The 16,734-nt window shown below is 51.9% G+C and overlaps 1 protein-coding gene and 1 long non-coding RNA gene across 2 annotated transcripts; one reads left to right on the forward strand and one right to left on the reverse strand.

Moving 5' to 3' along the window:
- Window positions 1–1,596: 1,596 nt before the first annotated feature.
- On the reverse strand, window positions 1,597–4,124 carry LOC124089622 (uncharacterized). Its single transcript, XR_006850814.2, has 2 exons — window positions 3,988–4,124; window positions 1,597–1,965 (listed from the first exon to the last, which is right to left on the reverse strand). It is a non-coding gene; the product is annotated as an uncharacterized LOC124089622 (long non-coding RNA).
- LOC124089617 (intestinal-type alkaline phosphatase) lies at window positions 3,516–7,413 on the forward strand. Its single transcript, XM_046439787.2, has 12 exons — window positions 3,516–3,708; window positions 3,801–3,932; window positions 4,013–4,129; window positions 4,243–4,358; window positions 4,507–4,681; window positions 4,760–4,932; window positions 5,168–5,302; window positions 5,384–5,456; window positions 5,578–5,712; window positions 5,797–5,988; window positions 6,191–6,307; window positions 6,391–7,413. Exons 2-12 carry the CDS (start codon window positions 3,863–3,865, stop codon window positions 6,675–6,677), a joined length of 1,590 nt encoding a protein of 529 aa, XP_046295743.1. The 5' UTR covers window positions 3,516–3,708; window positions 3,801–3,862; the 3' UTR covers window positions 6,678–7,413.
- Window positions 7,414–16,734: the final 9,321 nt, after the last annotated feature.

The following is a 16,734-nucleotide window of genomic DNA, read 5'->3' on the forward strand; positions in this document are numbered from 1 at the left end:
AAATAAAGGTCCCAACTCTCCTGTTGGTATACCTAAATAAGGCCTTATCCAATTTATGTCTCCTAATAACTTTTGAAAGTCATTAAGTGATTTGAGTTGATCTACTCGTATTTGAATTTTTGGTGGACGGACCATGGTTGAGGATAATAGAACTCCTAAATAATTAATTGGAAAATTTAATTGTACTTTATCTATTGCTATCTCTAGATTATAATTTTTTAATAAGTTTGTAAGTGTGGCATAACATTCTAGCAATGTGTTTTTATTTTTTTTTTTTATTTTTTTTTTTTTTTCAAAAATGCCGCAGTCCAGAGGAATAAGTCCTGACCCTTAATTCAGTGAGGATTTATAGTTTTTGTGGCGATACTCTATGGGTCACAACATCACACAGGTAACCATTTCACACCACGGGGAAAATCAAACAACTCTTAACAGTGATTAGCACATTGACGGGAACAAGTCGGGTAAGCATGATTGGTTAGTTCAAGTGGTGGATTGGTTTAGGCCGCTAGGGGTTGCAAGAGTGTAGATGCTAAACTGCAGGGTGGCCTAAAACCACTGGGAGGGTCGCCTGGTATTTCCTGTGTCTTCCCTGACTCACTCCGATTGGTTGTTGCTATGGTCCGAATTAGGCCTCAGTCATTTTTTTGGTCTTTTCAGGAACTTGCATTTGCTGAGTCAAGGACATCTGGTACAGACAAATGACTCATGGGGTAGCTTATGCGCCTAGGAACAGTTTTCCTAGGATAAGGATCCCCCTCACCCACAGGCCCTACTCTGAGGTACAGGCTGGTTTTTCAAAAATGGAGTCACATCAGTTTCTCATTAAGGCCACAGGAAAAAAAAGAAAGTCATAATTAAAAACATTTACCAAGTACTTTGATAGGAATATCAGGTAGATGGGGAATCTCTTCTCTAGGTTTATTGCTGAAAGTTGGTCCTTGTCCCTGTTGCCAATCCAATATCAAGGACATGATTTTGATAAGAAGGAAAAAGAAGGTGTACTACTTTGCTAGCAAAGGAGAAACACAGGGTCCTGTCCCAGAGACTGTGGCTCTCCCCATGAGCAGGAACAGGGGGCATTTAAAGAGGCTTACAGCATTCCTTGTGTTCTCTGTTGGAGTAATTCACTTGGTAATTTGGGAGATAGTCCTTTCTGAGATCTTCTGATACCATCCCCAAACTCTGGATTCTTTCTTTCCTATGGTGGGTGTGTACTCAGGACAGATAAATCTGTGCCTAGGATGGGAAAGAAAGGTAATCCTGTTTCCCCATGAGAATGGGGAGGGGGAGAGATTAGGGAGGAGCAAGTGACAGAGCAGCAAGGGCTACATTTAAAGCATAAAGTGGACCCCTGTTACAGGTGAAGGGCATTATGGCATCTTAGTGTTAGGGCTGGGGAAGGCTGGAGCTCCGTCAGCTTAGGGATCCATTCCAATGCACTTGGGATGCTTATGAGAATGTTAGGCCAGGCGCCGCGGTTGGCACAGGCCTGTAATCTCAGCAACTCAGGAGGCTGAGGCAGGACTGCAGGCTCGAGGCCAGACTGGGCAGCTTCATGAGACCCTGTCCAAAAAAAAAAAAAAGGACTAGGGATGTAGGTCAGTGGTATAGCACCATTTCATTCAGTCTCCAAAACAAAAACAATACAAAATTAAGGTAAACAGATATTCAAAGGCTGAAGAATGCCCAAGATAATCTCTGCTTCGCCCTCCAACAGGCCACCTTTCAGGGTCACGTGGCCCAGCCATGGACAAGCAGCCTGCAGTCATTTAATGGAGATGCAGCTTCTTGGAAAACTGGTTCACAGGAGGCAGAGGGCATGTGGGGGCAGAGGGGACAGCCAGTGAGGCAGGCCTGTGGCTCAGGTGGTGAGGCCTGATGGGAGGAGGAAGGAGGCCGCTGCAGGCAGGTGCATTACACAGAGCGAGAGGATGGATTTTTTTCCTTTGGAAACATTTTAAACTGTGGTAAAAACACAGAACATGAAATTTAGCACCTTAGAGGCTGGAATGAAGCTCAACACAGAACACTCACCTAGCATTGCCACAGGCCCTGGGGTGGATTCCCAGCCTGTTACCAAAAGCTCAGTCCTTGAGGCCAATCCAATAACGAAGACAAGGTTTTGAGAAAAAGCAAAAAGAAGGTTCATTGCTTTGCTAGCAAAGGAGAGACACAGGGGACTCCTGTCCCAAAGGCTGTGATTCTGTCTAGCCACAGGAACAGGGGTTTTTGCAGAGGTGATTCAGAAAAAATGAGATTAGGGAGGAGAGATCAGAAAGGAGAAGAGAAGCTTAGGGAAAAGAGGAATGGAAAAAAGAAAAAAAATCATGTAAGTTTCAAGGACACGAGGGATATAGTCAAAGCATCAAGTGAACCCCTGTTACAAGCCCAGAAAAAAAAAAAAAACTTCTCCATTTTTAAGTTCAGTACTGTGAGGTGCATTCCCGGGGTTGGGTAACTCCTCAGAACTTTCTAGTCTTGGAAGCTGAGGCCTGTCCCCATTAAGCTACCCCAGTTCCCCTTGTCTCCAGGAATCTCACTCCACTGGGAACCCCGTCTGAGTGCAAACTTTGAGGCTGGCACTTCACCAGGGGTACAGTCCTCGGGTTCCCCCTCCCAGCCTGCTGCAGGCTTTCCTTCGTTTTTAAAAATAGTTTTGTTTCTTTATTTTTAAAAATTTTTAGTTGTTATGTGGTGCTGAGGATCGAACCCAGTGCCTCACATGTGCAAGGAAGCGCTCTGCCACTGAGCTACGGCCCCAGCCCTCCTTCATTTTTTGAGGCTGAATGATATTCCATGAAGGGCTTGGCCCACATTTGGCTTCTACATTCATTCAGTAATGAGACCTGCTTCTTGGCTACTGGGGACCATGCTACTCTGAACCTGGTGTACAGAAATCTGAGTCCCTGCTTCTAATTCCTTCACACATACATGCAAAAGTGGGATTGCTGGATTGAGAAATTCTTTTGAACCCAGCTTGAGGCTTCAGAAACCTCCTAGGTCCTCATCCGAGGCTACATCTCTGGGTGTGCCTAGGGCCTCTGAAAACAGACTCACCTCAGGGACCCTTCTACCTGTCCAAGGGAAACTGGGGTCAACTTCAAGGGCAGGAGCCTGCCCACTGTTCAGAAGATTAGCCCATGCCTGGTTGGCCTGTGGATTGACCCCATACCCACCTGCTGCCCCAAGCAAAGGTGTGGACACCCAAGCAAACACACCTGCTGACCCAAAGCCATAATGGCAAGGCCCAGGAATGAGGTTCCACCAACCCCACCCATGCGCACACATAGTCACCCTGGGAACAATTTCCTGAAGGCCCACCTGCCCAGTCAAACATGCAAAGACACGATGCAGTGGCCAGGGAGCCAGGCCACCCTTCCAGCATCATTTATTGTGTCTATGGGGCTGGTGGCATCAGGAAGCCAAAGCCAGGCCTGTGGCCCAGGTGATCTGCCCCCAGCCCTGCCCCCCTTCAGCACCCAGAACAGGCCTGGCCCAGCTGGGTCTCAGGGACAAAGGAGTGCTGAGTCCCACAGGGCAGCATGGGCAGAGGGGTGGTAGTCCAGGCCAAAAGCCAAGCTCCTTGCCCAGAGGGAAGCGGCCTCCACTCCCACCCTACAAGGAAGAGACACCTGGGGCCCAAAATGAGAGCTGCCTGTCAGCTCCTGCCCCAGGCCAGCTCAGCCACACCCTGACACTATCCAGGTTTGCCTTTCACAGCACAGGGGCAGGAGATTAGGGTGGGAGAGAGACAAGAAGGCTTTAAAAGGGCAAATTGTCTTCTGACTTCTACACAGACAGCCTGCTCTGTAGCTGGTACCTAGGTGTCCCAGCCTACCACCGACTACAACCCGCAGACATGCAGGGAGCCCCGGTGCTGCTGCTGCTGCTGGGCCTGAGGATACAGCTGGCCCATGGTGTCATCCCAGGTACGAGGTTCCCCCAGCCCCTCTCCCTGCCCCACAGGCCAGCCCCCAGGCTGACCTAGCTGCACTCTCCCCTTGGCCAGTGGAGGAGGAGAATCCAGCCTTCTGGAACCTGAAAGCCGCCGAGGCCCTGGACGCCGCCAAGAAGCTGAAGCCCATTCAGACCTCAGCCAAGAACCTCATCATCTTCCTGGGGGACGGTGAGTGCGCCATGCTGGTCCACCCCGTGGTGCTCACGGGCCTTGAGCCCAGGGCCACTGCTGGGTCCAGACCAGCCCTAGGGATCAGGTCTGATGGGGATCTGCTCCTTCAGGGATGGGCGTGCCCACAGTGACAGCCACCCGGATCTTAAAGGGACAGAGGCACCGCAAGCTGGGGCCCGAGACACCCCTGGCCATGGACCACTTCCCATATATGGCTCTATCCAAGGTGAGGACTCTGAGCAGGGGCTGGGGGGCTGTGGCAGGGGAAGGACCCAGGAGAGATGGGGCCTAGTTTGGGGTCCAGGGCAGTGAGGACCACCCCAGGCCTAGGCCAAGGAGTAAGGTTACACAGAGGAGAGTGTCTCTGTCCCCAGACATACAACGTGGACAGACAGGTGCCAGACAGCGCTGGCACTGCCACAGCCTTCCTGTGTGGGGTCAAGGCCAACTACAAGACCATTGGTTTGAGCGCAGCTGCCCGCTTTGACCAGTGCAACACAACAAGAGGCAATGAGGTCATGTCTGTGATGTACTGGGCCAAGCAAGCAGGTAGGTATGGGGCTGCCAGTGAGAACCAGGGTAGGCCAGAAGGCTTGTGTGGCCCACCCTGACCTCTGCCATCTCCAGGGAAGTCCGTGGGAGTGGTGACCACCACCACAGTGCAGCATGCCTCGCCAGCTGGCACATATGCACACACGGTGAACCGAAACTGGTACTCAGATGCAGACATGCCAGCCTCAGCGCTGCAGGAGGGCTGCCAGGACATCGCCACGCAGCTCGTCTCCAATATGGACATTGACGTGAGCACAAAGGGCAAAGGGGAGTGGTGTGACCAAAGGGCAGGCCTGAAAACTGGCTGGAGTCCCACGCCTCCAACCATCTGAACCCTGTGGCCTGCCCTGGCCTCTTGGGGTTCAATGGAGTTCCCAGAACAGTCCTTCCCACAACCTGATGGGCAGCAGGGGGCTGTCTGTGACCAGGGGGCTGGAGGCCCCTCAGGCCCCAAGGCCACCTGTCCTGGGTCTCTGACTACAGGTGATCCTCGGCGGGGGCAGAAAGTTCATGTTTCCCAAGGGCACCCCAGACCCCGAGTACCCAAGTGACACCACCCAGAATGGAACCAGGCTGGATGGACGCGACCTGGTGCAGGAATGGCTGGCAAAGCACCAGGTGATGGGGCTCACAGGGCCGGGACCAGGGCAGGGCCGCAGGTCTAGGGATGTGGGCTGAGTGTGGGCTCTGTCCCTCCAGGGGGCTCGGTATGTGTGGAACCGCAAGCAGCTCATTCAGGTGTCCCAGGACCCAGCAGTGACGCACCTCATGGGTAATGACCCCCACTTCCTGACCTGGCACCCCTCAGGTGGCCCCACTGGAGCTTGTGTGCCTGTGGCCATCACCCTCCCCTCCCCAGCCAGCCCCTCATCACTGGGTCCCTTGTCCCCCAGGCCTCTTCGAACCTGAACACTTAAATTATGAAATCTACCGGGAGCCAGCGCAGGACCCCTCCCTGGTGGAGATGACAGAGGTGGCCCTGGGCCTGCTGAGCAGGAACCCCCGCGGCTTCTACCTCTTCGTGGAAGGTGGGCGAGGCACGTGGGCAGCAGGGAGGGCGGGGCAGGGCGGGGCGGGGCCGAGCTTCACGCCCCTCCCACTGGCTCCTGCAGGGGGCCGCATCGACCACGGGCACCACGCGGGAACCGCTTTCCTGGCTCTGACGGAGGCGGTCATGTTCGACTCTGCCATCGACAAGGCCGGCCAGCTCACCAGCGACCAGGACACGCTGACCCTTGTCACCGCCGACCACTCCCACGTCTTCTCCTTTGGCGGCTACACGCTGCGGGGCAGCTCCATCTTCGGTAGGCGGGGACCGCGACAGGGGCTGTTGCTGCGGTGCTGAGGCGGGGGTCGCATCTCATCTGTCAACCGGGCGCACTGAGGGCGCCTGCCTCGCAGGGTTCTTGGGAGGAGTAAGCTGGTGACAAGGCGAAAGGCGCCTGTGCGGCACACGGGGGTCCCCGGGGAGGGCGATGCGAGCTCAGGTGCCACCTGTCCCCGCAGGGCTGGCCCCGCTCAAGGCCCAGGACGGCAAGTCTTACACGTCCATCCTGTATGGCAATGGCCCCGGCTACGTGCTGAACTCTGGCGACCGACCCAACGTCACGGAGGTTGAAAGCGGTGAGTGCGGCCATTGAAAGGTCGTCTTCTTGGGGACAGGGGTGGAGGGGGACTCTCCCAACCTGAACTCCTCTTCCCGCCAGGCGCCTACACCTACAAGCAGCAGGCGGCTGTGCCCCTGTCAGAGGAGACTCACGGAGGCGAGGACGTGGCGGTGTTTGCACGGGGCCCGCAGGCGCACCTGGTGCACGGGGTGCAGGAGCAGAACTACATCGCGCACGTCATGGCCTTCGCCGCCTGCCTGGAGCCCTATGAGGCCTGCGGCCTGGAGCCCCCAGCAGGCCAGAGCAGTGCTGTGGGTCACCGCCCTGTCGCCACCATAGTGTTGCTGCCCTTTTGGTTGCTGCTGTTGCTGAGGATTACGCCCTGACACCCAGGCCCTCTGAGACCCACCCAGAAACCCTGCAGCTGGCATCTCCCACCAACCGCACCCCCACTACCAGTCCAAAACTGGGCTGCCTATCCTGATGCCCCCACCTTTGGCTCTTACCAAGAGACAGAGGGATAAGGCAGACTCAGACCAGGCAGCACTGCCCATCCCAGCCCTGGACCCTCCATGGTCAGGACACTGTGGTACCCCCAAGGCTGAGACAATGACATCCACTGCCATCCCTGGGTTGCTCTTGAACTCCAACCTCAAATCCTAGGAAAACAGCAAGCTCAGCCACCCAGTCCCTCCTGTGCCTATACTTGAGAAGGACCAAGTTAGGCACCAGGCACCCTCCACGGGATCAGGACTCCACCAGACCCACGGGTGCCTTTGCTGGCCTCAGATTCCACCAGTGGGATGCCAAAGACTCAGGCATGTCCTGGAACCAGGAGACCCTGCATCTCGCTGATCCACCTCCACACCCAAGCAAACTGCAGATGGGGCTTGCCCTGTCACTGCATACAGGGGCAGTCCTGTGTAACCAGCAGCTACATGTTCACCCCTCCCCAGAGCCAACTCTAGGCTGGAGGAGTGGGACAGGCCACCAGAGTGGCCCTTGGACCCTTTACCTGGACATCTGGAAGCTGAGTATAGATCTCTGAACTAAGATTTTTCTGCCCTCCTGGGGCCTCCATTCCCCTGGGAGGGACAAAGCAATAAACGGTTATACAACACAGTGCCAGCTATTTTCAGAAAGATAAGCCATGAGTGGGGCCCAGCCTGCAGGTGGAAGGGTGGTTGAGATGGAGAGCAAGGCCTTGGAGCACCACACCCCTCACCCTGCTCCCTCTACACACAGGGAAACAGTCCAAGCAGAGACACAGTCTGTTCCCAAGGCTCAAGAATCTGAGCATGGGTGAAAATGGTGGGCAAAGAGATCACTGGTGGGGACAGCACCTGAGTGACTTCAGGGAGGAGTGTAGTGCAAATCAGTCTAGGGAGCCGGCACTGAGGCCTAAGCTCAGCCTGGGTCCCCAGCTACAGGGAGACATGGAAGGCATCCCATGTACCACCTGGATGCCCATCATGAACCCAAGGCAGCCTGACTTTGGCATTACTGGCAGCTGAGAAGTGCTCATGTACAAAGAGGGCACCAAGTGCCATGCCAAAGTGGCAGTTGGCCTGGTCCAGGCCCGTAGGCCGGCTCCTGGGACTTGTCACTGCCCACCATCTCTTGAGCCAGCTCATGCAGGTGGGGACAGGTGCTCAATCAGGACCATGACCACACGCCACACCAGGTAGTTGTGCAGAATCCTGGGGGAAGGTGGAACAGGGGGTTGTCCAGACGCACAGGCATGGGGGCCACCCCAGAGAACCACCTGTCGCATCAGGGCCCCCACACAGGCTGGACCAGGTCCCCACACTGCCCTCAGAGAAGGGCTGTCAGGTCAGTCCTGGTGAGCAGCCTGAAGTGTCCTGAGCCCCACTCGCACAACAGGACACAGTCCTGCTACTGACCAGCCCTGACCCTGAGGGGTCACAGCCAGCACCCTTTCCTGACTTGCTATGGGGTGGGACAGGGGACACTCAGGGCTCTCTGCCTGCCTCAGGGCTGGCTTTGATCGGCCCCTGCTCCTCCCCAAGGTGGGCAGAGGCCAGGAAGCTGGCCCTGGGCCAGCAGAACTGCGGCCACACCGTCCCTCAGAGAAGCCACCCTGTCAGCCAGCCCCTGCATCCCCAGTGAGGACTGCGGCTCAGCAAGCCACAGCCTGCCCTGCTCCACAGGCAGGGGGAGCTCCAGCACCAGAACCCAGGACTGCACTCCTGCTCCAGGCTCCCCACCGCCTCCCCACAGGGCTCCTGCACACAGGCGCAGGCGCAGGTGGATCCAGGGTCGGGGCAGCAGGCAGGGGGGAGGCTGGGGGACATGGGGTGCAGGCGTGGGGGATGTGCAGCCCCACCTGTGTGGCGTGGAGCGGATGAGCTGGGACACCTGCTGCATGTAGTCTGTGGCCAGCAGCACCACCTCCTCGTCCTCTGAGAAGTCCTCCTGGAAGATCTGGTCCAGCAGCCACTTCCACCGCAGCTGGGGGCACAGGGTGGGGACCACAGAGGACAAGGGGCAGGGATGGTGACAGGAAGACCAGGAGTCCAGCTCTATAGAAAGCCTCATCCATCCCTGGGGAGGGCGATCACAGGGTCCCAGATTCAGCCCCTACACCTGCCTGCACACAAGGTCCGGGCCACACTCAGGTGGGGATGGATTGTCTGCAGCTGTCCCAGGGTCACCTTGTTGTACATATTGCCCAGATTCACCAGAGGCCATCACACTGACAGTGATCTTGGATGGAGACCAGACTTGACCCAGCCCTGCCATGCTCCTGCCCCAGCCCCAGCAGCCCCCAGCTGCTCCAGCTGCAGGATCTCCTGGGCCTTCTGCTCCACAGCATCTGCCCCCAACAGGCTGAGCAAATGCTCCAGGAACACCCTGTCCACAGCCAGGATCTGCACCAGGACAGGGGCCTCCTCAGGCTGGGGACAGGCCTAGCCCAGGCCTTCCCTCCTGGGACCCCAGCCTTCCCTGCAGCCCCATCCCAATGCCCAGGCACCTTCTCACTCTCCTCATCCTGCGAGGCACATAGTCCCGAGCCCATCCCCGTGATTCTGGGGACCCTAGGTCCGAAGTCAGAAATCACCGTGCCAGATATGCCAGAGAGAGTGAAGTAGCACCCAAAGGCACGAAGAGAGGGCTGTCACAAGCCCCAGGAGGACAAAGCTCCTCCCTGCACCCACAGAAGCTGGTCCAAGCCCACAGGGGTTGGGGGCCCCTGGGACCTGGGCCCCCGGAGCTTCCTGGCCAGCCCCAGCCCCAGCCCTAGCAGGCCTGTCGCCCCAGCCCCAGGTCCCTCGTCCCTCCACTGTCCCGCCTTCCTCCGGGCAGGGAACTGAGGCTCCCGCGGCTCCTCGCCGCTCAGCCCCGGGACGCATCGGCCTCCGAGAGGCAGCGAGAGGAGCGCGGCGCTGTCTGCCCTGCTCTTGGGCCGTCCAGCCACCAGCCTAGGAAGGTGCGCACCTTGGGCTGCGCCGCGCCGCCTTGGCCTCCAGAGGGCGGCGACAGCAGGCGCCCCAGCCGCCCCTGGTTCAAGGTAGCGCGTCCTCTGGGATGGCGTGACCCCGCCGCCACCGCAGCACGCAACCAGTGGAAGTCCTGGCACCCGCCGGTGCTGGCGTCCAGGTTGGCTGTTCGCGCCGAGGCCTTGGCAAAGCCGCCTGTCTCCACCGTCCTTGGTCGCTCTTGCAAGCTCTGCTGTTCCTTTGTTGGCAACCCCTGATCAGCTCTGCCTGGGTGGCTCAGTCCCCTCCAGCATCTTCAGGAAGGTTGAATCCGAAGGCCAGCAGACACCTGGAGAGGTGTCCAGCCCATGCAGAGGAGACCACGCGGGTCTATTACAGCCCCCTCGCTGGCAGGGACTGAGCGGCCGCCCGTGGGAGGCCCTGGAGGAGAGCAGGAGTGGGAGTTCCACACCCCAGAGACTGGAGCAGCATCCGGGAGGGTCAGGGTGTGCCACCCCACAGTGTGGCCACGCTCTGCTGGGTAAAAATGCTGGAGACACTGTGGCCTTTGTGGCTAAAGCTACATGTACTGATCTGGTCAAAGTGGTGGAGTTTAAACAGCTCCAAACTGGAAACAGCCCAGTGTGTTCATCAACAGGAGAGGTTATAATAGTTGTGTTACTTTTATAAATAAAAAACCACACAGCAATGAGCATTTGTGAAATTCAGCAAATTACATGCATTCCTTTGAGATAATGTAGGTTGGGTTCTAGATCACAATATTATATGGATATGACAACAAAATAAGTCCTTTTCCCCCACCAAATATAAAATATCATGTTTACAGTGTAGTTTGTCAATCTTGTAATAACATATTGTTATGAAGTGCTTGGAATATCTAAAACTTCAGCACTTTGGTAATCTTTGCTGGTGGAGGACCTTGTTTGTATGTTTGTAGCTGATTGATCTCTAATTGGTACTGGTGTCAGGAAGGTGACCCTGGCAGCCCTGGGAACACACATTGTCACACAGCATCTGGACCCACTTACTTGAGCGCCAATTTGGTGGCCAGGATCATGTAGAGACCTGGTTCGAACTAAGCACACTTCATCCTGCCAAACCCTATGGATAGTGAGGAGACTCCACCCAGGTCTCCCGTGCCACGTCCGATCATGTACTTGACCTCCTGAAACTCTAATGCATTTGGCCCTGGCCTCAGCCACTGGAAGGGCAGAGACAGCTCAGGAAGCGCTGCAGCTGCCTGGGACTTGTGTCTACAGGGGAGCAGGGTGGAGACCTAGGTCCAGGGGCCAGAGGTCACCCAGGGTTCCTTAACCATCGCCTAAGGCGGAGCCTTTGTCCTTCACTAGGGAAGGAGGAAAGAAGAGGGCTCAGTGTGGCCACCACCTTTCACACATACAGTGGAGTCTGTTAACCAGTTTCCTCTCCTGTGCACACACACTGGATGAAATCCTGAAAAAAAGCAGGAGGGGGCTGGGGTTGTGGCTCAGTGGTGGAGCGCTTGCCTACCATGCGTGAGGCAGTGAGTTCGATCCCCAGAACCACATAAAAATAAAATAAAGATATTGTGTCCACCTATAACTAAAAAATAAATATTAAAAAAAGAAAGCAGGAGGGCCAGGGGTAGTAGTGCATGCCTGTAATCTCTGCTACTAGGGAGGCTGAGTCAGGAGTATCACAAGTTTGAGGAGAAGCTCAGCAAATTAACAAGGTCCTAAAGGAACTTAGTGAGATCCCATCTCAAGAATAAAATAAAAAGGGTTAGGGATGTAGCTCAGTGGTAAAGCACCCCTGGGTTCAACTCCCAGTACTAAAAAAAGAAAACAGGATGGCCTGGCATGTATTAGGCCTTCACTGACAGGTAGTTTCTCTGCGTTTCTTGTCCAAGACCTGCTCCAGCCAAGGCCAGGTGGGGGAGGGGGAAGGAGCAGAGGCTACACGAGGGGCTGGCTCATCCATATGAACCCTGAAGCTGCACTTCACCTCTTCCCCTTGAACTGAGATTCTCAAAAAGTAAGGAAAAGTACAGGATGCCAATCCAGTATGGAAATGTCAAGTAGATGATGGAATTTGGAAAAGGAGTCAGAACTGGAGTTACACATTTGGGAGCCATAGGAATTTGCAGCTGTGAGACCAGACAAGGTAATTAGGGACACAAGAAGTAGCAGAGAAGGGTGACCTGAGATGATAAACCAGTGTACTCTAGAATTTAGGGCTTGGCCAAAAGAAAAGAAAATTTTTTTGGGGGTAGGGGGATACTAGGGATTGAACCCAGGGGCACTCGTTCACTGAGCCACATCCCCAGCCCTATTTTGTATTTTATTTAGAGACAGGGTCTCACTGAGGTGCTTAGCGCCTCGCTGTTGCTGGGGCTGGCTTTGACTCCTGAGCCTTCTGCCTCGGCCTCTGAACTGCTGGAATTACAGGAGTGTGCCACCGCGCCCAGCGAGAAGACTTTTAAGAGACAGAGAAGGAGCACTATAGAGGAAGGGGAAATGAGTCAAAAAGCCAATCAATGCATAAAGTGTGTTAATTGTCATTGTTAATCAAATACAATTTAGTTATTAGACATTTCTGATCAGTTGTATTGGTAAGAATTAGTAAATATTATTTATTAATGCTAGTTGGAAATCAAGCTTGCAAAATGTCTTCATAAATGTTGGATATATTTTGACCCAACAGTCTCATTTTTAAGACTCTCCTAAGAAAGTAACCAGACAAGAGCTCAAGAATATGGAAACTCATAACGGAATGAGATTAGAAATCAACATGACCAGATCCTACCTAAACTGTTTAAACACATGGAGATTGATCAATACGCTTTTGAATGATGAATGGGTGATAGAAGGAATCAAGGAAGATATTTAGAAATTCTTAGACTCAAATGAGAATAGTGACACAACACACCAGAATCTCTGGGACACCATGAAGGCAGTCCTAAGATGAAAGTTTATAGCTATGAGTGCCAAGAAAATCAGAAGATCTCATTAAACAACCTAAAGATGCATCTCAAGGTCCTTGAAAAAGAACAAACCAACTCCAAACAGTAGAAGGGAGGCAATAATTAAGATCAGAGATGAAATCAATGAACCTGAGAATAAAAGTATGATACAAAAGATCAATGAAACACAGAGTTTTTTTTTAAAAAAGATAAACAAGGCAAACTACCAAAAGAAAAAGGGAGAAAAACCAAGTTAATAAAATTAGAGATGAAAAAGGAGAAATCACCATAGACACAACAGAAACCCAGCAGATCATTAGGAGCTATTTTGAAAACTTATATTACAATAAATTAGAAAAGCCAGAATGGAGTCATTTCTAGACGAATATGATGTGCCAAAACTGAATCAAGAGGACAGAAAACCTAAACAGATCAATTACTTGGAATGAAATAGAAGCAGTAATAAAAAGTCTTCCAAAAAAGAAAAGCTCAGGAGCAGACGGATTCTCAGCTGAATTCTAGCAAACCTTTAAAGAAGAGCTAATGTACCGGGTGAGGTGGCGAATGTCTGAAATCCCAGCAACTCTGGAGGCTGAGGCCTGAGGATTGAAAGTTCAAGGCCAGTCTTAGCAATTTAGTGAGGCACTAAGCAACTTAAGAGAGACCCTGTCTCAATATACAAAGGGCTGGGGATATAGCTCAGTGGTTAAGAGCCACTGAGTTCACATCCTGGTACGGAGAAACAACAACAACAAAACACAACTACTGCCAATTACCCTCAAATTATTCCATTAAATAGAAAGGGATGGAACACTTTCACATTCATTCCAAAACCAGATAAGGACACACCAAGGAAAGAAAACTACAGACCAATATCCCTGATGAACTTAGATGCAAAAATACTGCATAAAATATTAGCAAATCATGTTCAACAACATATTAAAGAAGAAGGTACACCATGGCCAAATTGGTTTTATTCCCGAGATGCAAGGATGGTTTAATATACGTAAATCAATATATGTAATTCTTCACATAAACAGAATTATGGACAAAAATCACTTAGTAATTTCTGCATCTAAGATGAAGAAAAAAATATGCGAATTCATCATTGTGCTGTTTATAATGAGAAAATTATGTAATCTCCACCAAGAAGATAGGGGTAAACTTGAACATAGTGGTACATGAATATAATGGAGTTTGTGTAGTTATTCAAATCATGAGGACATATGTGTGTATACACATTTATTTACACGATATGTTCACAGTGTCACAAAAATACTACTGATAGAATTTTTTTTTTAAGAGAAATCAAAGAACTAGACTTTGACCTGTATCTGAGGCTTCTGCTAATCCAGCTTCAAGCCCAGGCTGCCTGCTGAGCATGGCTTTCCCAGACTCACTCCTGCACCCCAGATTCTTACAGATTGAGACCCGGATGCCCTCACTCATTCAGTCCTTTGAGGTCCCTTCCCAGAAAATACGTGAAGAAGGCATGGGGCACCTTTACTAGGCAGTGGGACACTCTCCTTCCTGGCCCCATCCAGAAACTTGGCAGTTTTCTGTGGAAGGGGACATCTGCATGCGCCCCCTGGTGGGTGGAGTGGGCCACAGCGAGTCCCTGCCACACAGGCCATCAGGAACACAGAAGCAATGAGCCTCTTCTTGTAGGTGTGTACTCAGTCCTTGGGCTTTGGGTCCTTGGTGACAGAACTTCCAGGCATTCTAAGACTGGTCTCTTTGTTCTAAAGGTCAGTGATCCTTGCAGCGCTGACCTGAGTCCCCACAGCAGCCGTATGACACAAGGCTGTCGTTCCCATTTCATAGATGAGGGGTTGAGGCTTGGAAAGCTTAGGGTCCAAGGACACCCAGAAGGTGGGGATGGGGTGTCAACATGAGTTCAGGCTCCAAACTGTCTTAATTTCTTTCTTTTCAATCAGCATTTCTCAAAACTCAGCTGCTTGTGTGTCACCTTAGTGATTGTTTGCCTTAGCCATATACTGCCTGTGGCATTAATAATTCCCATTAAGTGAACTCAGATTTTTTTAAAAATAATAATTATAAAAGGAAACTTTTAACTACCAAAAAAGGAACACCACCATCTCCAGCCCCAAATAGTGGGCAACCGTGTATTTCAAGCAAACAAACAAAAAGTGACATTAATTGATTTCTCCTTAGGTCCTGTTGCCTCCCAGGGAAGTCTACAATATGCTTCATCTGTGTTAGGAGGGAAATGGTAAAATTAGGGTCTTTTATGCTCAGTTTTCTGTTACTATAACAAAACACCAGAGACCTGGTAATATATAAAGGATAGAGGTTTATCTAGCTCATGGTTCTGGAGGCTGGAAAATTTGATATTGAGGTATCTACATGTCTGGTAATTTTTTTTTTCCCTATAGAATCTCTTGGTGCAGGCAAGGGAGTTTGAAAACTCAGTTTTCTCCTTCCCTTCTTGTTAAGTCGCTAATCTCATCATGGGGAACCCATCCTCATGACCTCATCTAACTAATTTTCTTCCAAAAGTCTCCACCTCAAAATAGCTCCAACACGTGAATTTAGGGATTCACCTTCCAACACATGAACTTTTCGAGGACACATTCAAAGGACAGAGCATGATAGTGAAAGTGTTCCAGAGCCAAGAGAGTCTCCCCTGGCCAATATCAGAAGGGTTAGAAGAGACTCAAAAGGTCATTTTCTCACTGGGAAATTCAGGGCTATTTAGTCTCCTGTGTGGCTAGCAGCAAAAACACTCCCTGTTCTGCCTAAAATAATCTGGAGGACCCTACCTTGAAAATATATGTATATCTGTCACATATAATCAATTAGAACAAATTTAAAAATTAAAATTAAAAAATATGTGTATGTCTGGCAGGTTTTGCATTGTTGTGACCAAAATTCCTAACAAGAACAACTTAGAGGAGGAAAACTTTACTCTGGTTCACAGTTTCAGAGGTCTCCGTCCATAGATGGCAGACGCCCTTGTCATAGGCCAGAGGTGAGGCAGAACATCCTGGCAGCCAAGAAGCAGAGAGAGAGGGAGCAGAAGGGGTTGCAGGACCCATAGACCCTTCCAGTGGCACAACCCAGTGACCCACCTCCTCAGCCACCCCCCACCTGCCTGCAGTTAACACCCGGCCAGTCCACTCAACCTAGGATTTCACCGCTGAAAACAGGAAACCTGGGGGACACCTCATATCCAAACGGTAACAATATGTATATCACATTTTGGGAAATGCTGGCTGAGATGAAAGTGGGAAACCTACCAGGAACAGAATTGTCTAATCCAGAATAAGCTGTGCCTTGTTCCATTTTTCCTTTATCTTTCTTTTTGAAATATATCAAACATTAAGCCCAGTGCATAACACTAAAGGTATAACATGAAGAATAATTATGAATTTAGACACCCAAGTAAGCACCACCCGAATCAAGAAATAGACCATGGGCAGGGGTCCGTACCCCACCCCACACCTTCCCCTCTGGCCACCCCATCCCTTCCCTTAGCACCAAAGAAAACCACTTATTTTATTTTTTACAGTTGAAAGGAAAAATCTTCCACAAGCTAAACTGAGCAGAGTTTCACTAAGGAAAAAGGGTGCCTAAATCTGCCAACCTGCAAAATCAGAGCAAGGTCTGAGGAGCCTGTTGGGCCCGCCATGTGGTCAGGCAGTATTTATGGACAGAAGCGGAAGTGAGGCACAGACACAGCATGATTACTTGCAGCTGGGCCTGGACATTGGGAATCAGAGATGCTCCTGCAAGTGACTGACGTTCAGCTGGGGTCACCAGCTGAGGCTGGGCTGTTTAATCCGGGATTCGATGGCTTTAAGTCCGGCTGCAGCCCCTGGTGTGAGAACTGGAGTGCAGAGGCGCCACGGGCCAGGCTGAGACTAACATTCTGCCTCTTTTGGTCTCCTCTAGATGGAGTGTGACCAAACCCTAGGGCTTCGAGCTGTCTTGGTCAACACCTGCTGTGATTTGCATTTGGAATGCTTCCTGAAGGCCCAGGTGATAAAGGCTTGGTCCCCAGCTTGGTGCTATGAGAAG

The sequence above is a fragment of the Marmota monax genome, unplaced genomic scaffold, assembly GCF_021218885.2.
Source record: "Marmota monax isolate L192 unplaced genomic scaffold, Marmota_monax_Labrador192_F-V1.1 WCK01_AAM20220418_F8-fsc00041, whole genome shotgun sequence".
Lineage (NCBI taxonomy): Eukaryota > Metazoa > Chordata > Mammalia > Rodentia > Sciuridae > Marmota > Marmota monax.

Bases quoted from the DNA above. Each gene is read 5' to 3' on its own strand.
- LOC124089617 (XM_046439787.2), top strand. From the start codon at position 3,863: ATGCAGGGAGCCCCGGTGCTGCTGCTGCTGCTGGGCCTGAGGATACAG. The intron at 4,933-5,167 runs GTGAGCACAAAG...CTCTGACTACAG, and splicing joins TCTCCAATATGGACATTGAC to GTGATCCTCGGCGGGGGCAG. The intron at 5,303-5,383 runs GTGATGGGGCTC...CTGTCCCTCCAG, and splicing joins AATGGCTGGCAAAGCACCAG to GGGGCTCGGTATGTGTGGAA.